We start from the raw sequence: 9,059 nt of genomic DNA, 5'->3' as shown, positions 1-9,059 counted from the left end.
GAGTTTGGAGGTGTCCCCTGTGGTAGCCTTTTCCTTGTGTGAAAGCGATCAGCAATAACCTAGCCTATACAATGTCAAACTCTAACAGAGAAAAAAACACACACACACACGAAAATTGTTTAATATCAACACATCCTGATAGCTTGTTGTAGGAGCACACAGGCATCTGTTTCTCTCATTGAACACATGTGCGCAGCTGGATTCATGACGTAGTGAGCCTACGTGACTGCAGTCACATGCAATCCTGCAGGATTTTTGATGTTTGATTTGGGGAATTTTAGTCGCGTACTACATTTTGCACAAATTGCAACGTTTCAAAACAAACAAAACAAATAAATGCAATTACAAACTGGATATAGCTTAAATATGTTATAGAGACTGAACAAGGCTGTAGGCCTATAGCCTAAACATAGACTGAACAAGGCTCGCATAGGCATGTGCATTTGGTAAAAGGGGCCGATTGAACAAAACATATAGCCTAGGCTATGTTCTAATCCTGTGACTAAGTGGCCTAAAAAAGTAGCCTAAAACCTAAATTCTACATCTGAAGCAATTTCAATTTAATTTAGATTATAGCAATGTATTCCAGATAAAAAAATTAAGCTTATAATAACATTTTGTCGTTGTCAGGCCTGGGACTACTTGTTTAAAAATAGACCTAGGCTTGAACACCTTGTGGAACAAAAATGTATTCTGAATAGATGCCATTTACAATACAAAACAATTGTAGGCCTATAGCCTAAATTATAACCTACTGTAATCACTTTTTAAAACGTTCATAAACTCAAATAAAGCTATATATAGCCTACATACGAAGAGAAACTAGAGTTACTTCTGGAAGTGAGGTATAACAATTTCATGTGTGTTGGTTACAGTGTAGCAATGACTGTAACCAGGTCGTAAGGAAGGCAACACGTCGTTGACATTACGACACTTCCGGTTGCTGTTTCACAGTATGCTTTACGGTAATCTAGAAAAAATGCGAAGTGTCAAGGGGCTTTGCTGTAGCAAAACAGTGGTGGATGGAATAGCAGCAGTCAACTAACTTTACTATTTCGGAGTGGACTCAAATGGTCATCAATGGCCAGGCCTCATGTGTGCTGCTGTTTTGCGCATAACACATGAGGGGCGTCGGTGTAACTACAGTAGAAGCTAATTGCTACCCTGTGATGTAAACAGTGTTGTACAAAACTATCTAACTGGTTTTAGCTTGGTAGATGTTGAACATAGACCGTAACGTTACTTGTTCTGTTGTTGGCTAGCTAGCAGGTCTTTTGACAAATCACAGAATGTGTGTGTGTGCAGTGTAGACAGATACATTATTTATATGTGTCATGTAAATCAAAAGTTGTTAGATAGATCTGGAGCGATTCATTCGTTCTCGAGACATATGTAGCATGCTAACTGTCGACGACAAACGTTACGTTATCTACTAACGAGACACGCGATCAGGAAGTTAGGTATTGCAAATAAGAAAAACGTGCAGGTTTTGAATATGCTGTTTGCTCCAAGCATTTGATCAGTCGCACCATATAAACTTTCTCGTCGTCACTCCTTGTTTAGTTGAAGTAATAGGTAGCATATGAATTTGATAGCCATAGTCATATATTCGGTCACGTCTTATCAGTTCTTGCGTTGTTGTTTCCGTGAAGGCTTGCGGTAGCTTGAAGCTAGCAGGTTAATTTGCTCGACTGACTCGAAACCCCTGCAGAATTAACGTCAGGGTAAATCGATTTCTATCAGTTGGGATAGATCTCGTTAGGACCAATCATTCAGTATCTAAAGTGGAGGATCAAAACGATGTGGCTCCAACAGAGACTGAAAGGAATGCCCGGCCTGCTGTCAAGCAGCTGGGCACGGCGGGTCCTCATCGGCCTGCTGCTGTTTCTCATCTTCTACTGGTACCTGACCTCGGACGGCGTCCTGAGGTTTCTCCACATGTCCCGAGACTCAGGCGGGGTAGCAGGTGCCTGTTTGCAGACAGACATCAACAGGTGGAAGGGGTTTGTTGAGCGTGGGGAGGGCGTGATTCGGAGCCCCGACAGTGAGGATGTGGCCCCATTTGTGGTTGGGAATGGACATTTCCTGGTGGACGTCGAGACCAACAGACTGTGGGTGTCCCCCTCTGCCCAGCCTGGGTCAGCCCCCGTGCACCAGACAGACTTTGCTCCTAATGTCCGGCTGCAGCTGGCAGGTAAGAGACAAGAGGCGCGAGCCCTGATGCTCTGGTTCCGAAAGGGGTCCGTCCTCTCGGTGCGCTGCATCCAGCCAGGCTCGTCACAGTCCTCCTCGTCCCGGGAGTGTGTGACTGTGCGCGAGGAGTACATCGCCCACCGGAGCCGGCCCAACGCCTACCTGCACCGCATCCACATCAACAACCCCACCGACAGGGCCCTCACCCTGGAGGTGACCTCCGAGTCACCGGGGTTCCGGAGTGTCCCTGAGGCTCTGGAGGACCGCGAGTTCCAGGTGTTTTCGGGACGCGTCCCCACGGAGAAGAGCAGCGCCATGGTGATGATGGTGGTGGCCATGAAGAAGCTGGGCAGCCACCTGCAGGTGGGGGCCAAATCGGACTACACGGAGAACGTGGTGTCGGTGGTGCACACGTCCGAGCCCGTGGAGCCGGCCAAGGCAGACGAGGTGCTGGCCAAGCTGAAGGAAGCGGCCCGCAAGGAGATGCTGGAGACCCTGGAGGCGGTGAGGGTCAGCGTGGACCATCTGGTGGAGGACCACCAGCAGGCCTGGATGGACCTCTTCATATCCGGTAGGGTGCCATGCCGATGACTATGGAGAATGTGTTGTGTTGTGTAACTGTACCCATGTGTACTGTACCCATGAGGGACATAGTAGTAGACATACTACTGTAGTTGGTGTAATATCACACAGTGCATGCAAATGTCCATGCAAATCCAAATCCACGCATATGTGCAGCCTGTGCAGCGTAGAAGACAAAGGAAGGTTCTTTGGTCTATGTTTATGTATATTTATATTTTAAGGGCAAAGGTTGCACCTTTTATAGTGTGAAGTTGTTTGCAGTATAAAGGTGCAGTAGGATGTTAGATGATAAAATGAATGGATGTTCAAACAGATTATTGGGAATTGGAAAAGTTAAAATGATTTCTGTGAAGACTGAAGGGCAATGTCTTGCACGTCTGAATGTCTTTTTAACATGTTATTTAATCAGAGGAAGGTGATTTAGATAAAAGTTACATTAAAATAAAGGTTACTGTATTTGATTAGGACAAAACACTGCCCCTTGTGGCAAACAGGGGAAGTGTGTAACTGTCAGGGCCTGAATCACCCGATCACATGTCTGTGTCTGTGCAGGGGTGGAGATGAGGAAGATCACAGACGCACACACACCGTCCAGCCACACGGTCAACACCACGCTCTACTACATCCTGTCCACGTCCACAGCGCCCCTGCTGGACAGGAAGGTGAGCGCAGAGGAGCGTGAGCACCTGGAGACCAACTTGAACTACGCCGACCACTGCTTCAGCGGCCACGCCACCATGCACGCGGAGAACCTGTGGCCGGGCCGCGTGTCCAGCGTGGCCCAGATCCTGCAGCTGCTGACCCTGTGGAACCTGACGCTGCAGAAGCGCGGCTGCAAGGTGCTGGTGTCGGCCGGCGTGCATGGCATGATCCAGGGCATGGTGCTGAGCTTCGGCGGCCTGCAGTTCACCGAGAACCACCTGCAGTTCCAGGCCGACCCGGAGGTGCTGCACAACAGCTACGCGCTGCGCGGGATCCACTACCACAAGGACCTCATCAACCTGGCCGTGCTGCTGGACGCCGAGGGCAAGCCCTTCCTGCACCTGTCGGTCAAGCCGCAGGAGCGGCCGGTCAAGCTGTACGCCTGCGAGGCCGGCTGCATGAACGAGCCCGTGGAGCTCACGTCCGAGCTCAAGGGCCACACGTTCCCGGTGCTGGTGACGCAGCCCATCACAGCGCTGCTCTACATCTCCACCGACCTGACGCATCTGCAGGACCTGCGCCACACGCTGCATGTCAAAACCATCATGGCCCACGAGGACCACATGGCCAAGCAGTACCCGGGCCTGCCCTTCCTCTTCTGGTTCAGCGTGGCCTCCCTCATCACACTCTTCCACCTCTTCCTCTTCAAGCTCATCTACAACGAGTACTGTGGCCCCGGGGCCAAGCCCCTCTTCAGGAGTAAGGTATAGACACACCGAGCGAGAGAAGCTCCCTCCCTCCCTCGCTTGATTGCTCCGTCGACGTGACTGACAGCCTCTCAACCTTCTGGGCCTCCATCTTTTTTTCCTGGGTTCTCTGCATTGATTTGTTCTGGTTTCATTTTTCTTTCCCTCTGATCTGGTGGTGACTTTCTTTCCTTATTTCTTTCTTTCTTTCTCCCTTTTTCTCTGTCTTTTGCCTCTAACTGAGTGAACACTACTTTTAAAAATCTTGCTCCCTAAGTTGGCCGATCCTCTGAAAAGCGTCTCCAAATGTTAATTTGGTGTGTGGTTACCCATAATGATCACACTCAATCTCTAATTAGAGAGAGTGGTGGAGTACAGCTCATGTGTGTGTGCCAGGCCCTCAGTTGGGATGCTGTTGTGTTCTCACTGATGTCCAATCCAATGTAAATGGAAAGCACCCCTGTATATGTTGTTCTAGTCACGCAGCACACTTCTATACCATGTGTGTCTAAATTAAGTACATTATAAAATAGTACTTTTCCCCCTTTAGTATAACTGACAGCGTTGTGTGGGTTGTACTAAAAGAACAAAAGAATTGAAAACTGAAATTTGTTTTTAATATGTGCAAATTTCTGTTGCCTGGTTGGAAGAAAAAGCCAGTTCACCCAGGATGCTACCCAGGGTCCTTTCATTTTCTCAGTACATGTTCTTGAATGTAACTGCTGTTTTGAAACATCACCACGAACGCCCAAGTTCTTTGAAAGGCTTTTACAGATGGTCTGTGTGGTGGTCTTCTCTCACCAATCATTAGTGGAGTAAGTAGCTGTCCATTCAGCGGAAATCAATATTGATTCATTTTTGGGGTTTATTTTCACTGGTGCCTTCAAGCCTCAAGCTTCAAGTCTTCTGATTGTGTGTTTGTTTTTGTTTATGTTTTGTGAGCTGTGTCTCTGTTTCTTTACCAAATCCAAGAATTTCCTTTTTTTCTGTCCGTCTCATTTGAGCCCCCTCCTTCCCTCTGTTCTGTGTCCACGGCAGTAGATTGCACCATCTCTACTGTTCAGATATGAGATATTTGATGGGATTCTATCTGGGCAGTTAAGACACCCTAGTGACAGGTGAGAAACTCTGGGTTTAGTTGTATAAATGCAGGTTTGTATTGAGAAGTGTGTTAGTGCAGGGGAGTGTTACAGAGATGGTGGAAACTACTGCTGTGTTTATGTTTTGATTCCAGACGGTTGTGTTTTGAGCAATTAAATGTGAATGGAAACAATATATAAAATAAATGCAGCACTGATTGCTGTGCTGTGCTGTGCTGTGCTGTGCTGTGCTGTGCGTGTGCGTGTGTGTGTGCGCGTGTGCGTGTGTGTGTGTGTGTTTGCATATGTATGTGTGTTTTGTGTGTGTCTGTGTGAGGGAGAGAAAGAGAAAGTATGTGTGAATGCAGGCTTATGGAAGACATATCTATTTGAAGTGGTTGTTTTTGTTGTTGGGTTTTAAGCCCCAATTCATGGCTTAGACATTTGAGCACAAATGAAAAAATCATTGGCAGTGCTTTAAAAATATTGATCGTTCGTTTGTTTGTTTGTTTGTTTGTTTGTTTGTTTGTTTGTTTGGATTCATGGTGTTTTATATTGACTCACTCTGATTAAATTAATGAGTTGATTACAGCTGGACTACTCTTCTCTTTGGGTGATGTGGGTGCTGTCTTTCGGGTGCTCAAATGATTGGGGTGGAATACGTATGTCCAATGTTGCCAAGGAAACTGAAAGTTAACACTAAACCTGCATTACCCAATACTTAATCCAATACAGCGGACTTACATTGCTTGAAGAAACCTTTGACCAAAACAACATCCCAATAAAATGTAACAGGAAACCTGACAAAAACATGGCCAAAATCATGTGTGATAAAAACGTATAATGCCAACACTGGATGTATGCAGGCCAAGGCCTACTAGGCACATCATGGAGAATAAAACCTAATCATACTTCACACTTGGAAATTACTTGCACTACCATGATGCCTCTGGCAGACTAATTACATCTTATTGCGCTCATCAGTGTTCTGCCTCCGGACCAGTAATGCGTGTCTTTTTTGTTGACTAGATAGAACCGAAACTCGTGCTGGAAACAGTTCTCATGGGGCGACGTGCGATTTAGGCAGTACTTGCCATACGTTTAATCTGGAAACAACCTGGTCCAAAACAAATGCTAACAAGGCTACAGTACTTTATCTCCTTTCCTCCCCTTCAAGAGGTGTTTGAATTGATGTAGAAAGTCCATAAGCTGTTAATGCTGTAATATTGACCATATTATTCACCATATTAACAGTGATAACCTGCCAGGGGGGAATAATCTGGGGTGCATTTCCCAAAAGCATAGCAACTTTGTTGGTTGCAATGCAATTTCCCATTGCCAACCTAACAGGTTAGCAACTATGCTTTTGGGAAATACACCCCAGACTACCACTAAACATACAGCCATCATTATCTTACAATAAGTGTGTGATTCATCATGATTTGGACGTAGAAGGCGTTAGGTGGTATTGGACTAATCTTCTTGCAGTGAAATTGGATACTTATCTTTTCTGATTTGGTTAAGGGCAAATCTTCTTAGGCCACTGGGGTCTGTGCTATCTTTCACCATGGCCATGCATAGACATCATGGCAGTTTTACAACCAGTTCACTACCATTCAAAAGTTTGGAGTAGTTAGAAATGTTTCATGTTTTCATCATTAATGTTGTAAATGACTGTTGTAGAAAGAAATAGCTTAGCTGATCTTAAATGCAGTATCTACATTGCCCATTATCAGCAACCATTCATCCAATATTCCAAAGGCACATTCTGTTTACTACTCTGATAAGGCTAACTAAGAAAACATTGAAGAACCTTTTTCGCAATTATGTCAGCACAATGTAATCTGAACTGCTGCCCTGATAAAAAAAAAAACAACAAAGCAACTGATCTCAGCTGTTATTCTGTCTATAATGGAGTGGAAAGGAAATTTCTAAGTGACCCCAAACTTTTGATGGGTAGTGTAGATCTGGGCATTTTATAGATCTGTTATTATTCTAAATGAGGCCTTCTGGGATTTATTTTCTACTGGAAGCCTTAACAGAAAAATCAGAATCAGTAAACCATTACTCTTCTAAAGTTTGTACTGTACTATGATGTACTGTAAGTGTCTACAGGCCTCTTTTCAGTCTACACTCTACACATTTCAGTTAGTAGACTGCATGGTTAATCAATATCACAATAACAACAGTCAATCATTATCATAAAGTTAGAATGAATGCAGTGATTGAATTTGAGTAGGACTATACAGTATTTGGAACTGTGTTTGTACCTGCTTTCCCCAGTGTTTTTCCAATGGGATGAAAAGATGAAAATTCCAGATCTCTTTGGAATCAGAATTGGCTACATGTTGTTTCTAACCCTTCTGTTCAATCATTCCAGGTGGTTAAGATAACAGCACAAGATACAGACCCGTGAGAGGCATCAAAAACAGGTGGTGATCATGTGGACATTCCATGTGTATTTACTTTTCATCAGCGGTTTCTTTTTGAAGGTCTGACGATTATCCAAAGGGAAATGGAACACTATTGTCCCGAGGCTCATTGCAATGAATGCAATTCAGAATGCATGATGTAACAAGTTATTTTCCCTGCAATATGTATAGAAGCTGTTTTCAAAACAGCATGTGAAAACATGCCTGAAATCAGGGTAGATTGAATGCTAAGGTATATTATTGGTAACATATAGGCCGACAGTATGTTCTCTCATCAGAATGGCATTATTGCTACCAAATGCACTTTTTCATCCTTGTTAAGGCAATATGTGTGTGTGTGTGTGTGTGTTTACACATGCATTTGCTTTCATAGTCTCACTATATGGTTTGTACCAACAGGATGGATTTATTTCATGAACCGTCTATGCTACCAGTAGAGGGCCCTGTTGTTCGCATTTGGTCCCGCGTCCCTCCCAGAAGTAATGAAGATGGGTGTCCCAATAACCAGAAATGAAGTAGGCCTAGTCTTAAAGAAGGCCAAATTAACATTGCCCTCATCTCTCTCTCTATTCTTTTTTTTTACAACTAAGATCTATCGAAAGTCCACCGACTTCAATGCAGTTGGGTTACTTCTCATGAGTTTAATGACTTTATAAGGCATATTTGTGAGGTTTGATGAGGCAGGCAGTTTCTGCTAGAGCACGAATAGCCTAATTGTGTTTATGAATGGCCTTCTACTGTACATTTCGAACACCTGAATTGCAAATAATATTGAAATAGGCCTACATTTGCCTCAATAATAAAATCGACTTATATTAGTCCTAGTGTGAATAAAGATAGTAATAAATTGCTCCAATATGACTCATATCCGAAAGTATCTCAGTAGCCTATATAGGCTATAGCCTAATATTGAAAATATGGAGTTGTCGTCATGATTCACTCCTTCGACTTGTTCAGGCTTTTGTTTGTTTGTTTGATTAGCCTATCTGAAAATCTGATCTGTTCATAAAGAATGTCATGGATTTATTTAAATAATTAAAAAAAATCTATTATTTATCCAATGTCTCTATTTTCAGCAGGTTTTGCCAAATAAAGCAATTTTGTTACGCTATTTGTTATGTCTAGTGGCCTGTATTTTTCTCTTTGCAATTAAGTCTTTCCTTGATGTTAATAAAATGTGTAAAACATAACCTTATGGTTATTATCTATTTACGGTAGAATAGGCTACTTCACACAGAGAGATCAAACGGTGACCTCACTCACTGACAATCATGCATTTGACCAAGTGCATTCAATTCTATGGCAAGACACCTGCTATAGCCTATGCATTTTTCAGGTTTGACTAAGAGGATATTAACCTATAAATGTCATAGGCCTATAAGCCG

The 9,059-nt window shown here is 43.8% G+C and overlaps 1 protein-coding gene across 1 annotated transcript; it reads left to right on the top strand.

The window, feature by feature from the left end:
* The first annotated feature begins 977 nt into the window (after window positions 1-977).
* kiaa2013 (KIAA2013 ortholog) lies at window positions 978-8,785 on the top strand. Its single transcript, XM_048241802.1, has 4 exons — window positions 978-2,764; window positions 3,328-4,181; window positions 7,623-7,674; window positions 8,074-8,785. Exons 1-3 carry the CDS (start codon window positions 1,801-1,803, stop codon window positions 7,656-7,658), a joined length of 1,854 nt encoding a protein of 617 aa, XP_048097759.1. The 5' UTR covers window positions 978-1,800; the 3' UTR covers window positions 7,659-7,674; window positions 8,074-8,785.
* The last annotated feature ends 274 nt before the right edge of the window (window positions 8,786-9,059 follow it).

This window comes from Alosa alosa, chromosome 4 (genome assembly GCF_017589495.1).
Source record: "Alosa alosa isolate M-15738 ecotype Scorff River chromosome 4, AALO_Geno_1.1, whole genome shotgun sequence".
Taxonomy (NCBI): domain Eukaryota; kingdom Metazoa; phylum Chordata; class Actinopteri; order Clupeiformes; family Clupeidae; genus Alosa; species Alosa alosa.
The sequence above is the reverse complement of the archived record's forward strand: the minus strand, read 5'-3'. Positions and strand labels throughout refer to the sequence as shown.

What these genes read in the sequence shown, in the direction of transcription:
- kiaa2013 (XM_048241802.1), top strand. Translation starts at nt 1,801, where the DNA reads ATGTGGCTCCAACAGAGACTGAAAGGAATGCCCGGCCTGCTGTCAAGC. An exon ending in GATGGACCTCTTCATATCCG is followed by an intron (nt 2,765 to 3,327) that starts GTAGGGTGCCAT and finishes GTGTCTGTGCAG; the next exon opens with GGGTGGAGATGAGGAAGATC. An exon ending in AGCCCCTCTTCAGGAGTAAG is followed by an intron (nt 4,182 to 7,622) that starts GTATAGACACAC and finishes CAATCATTCCAG; the next exon opens with GTGGTTAAGATAACAGCACA.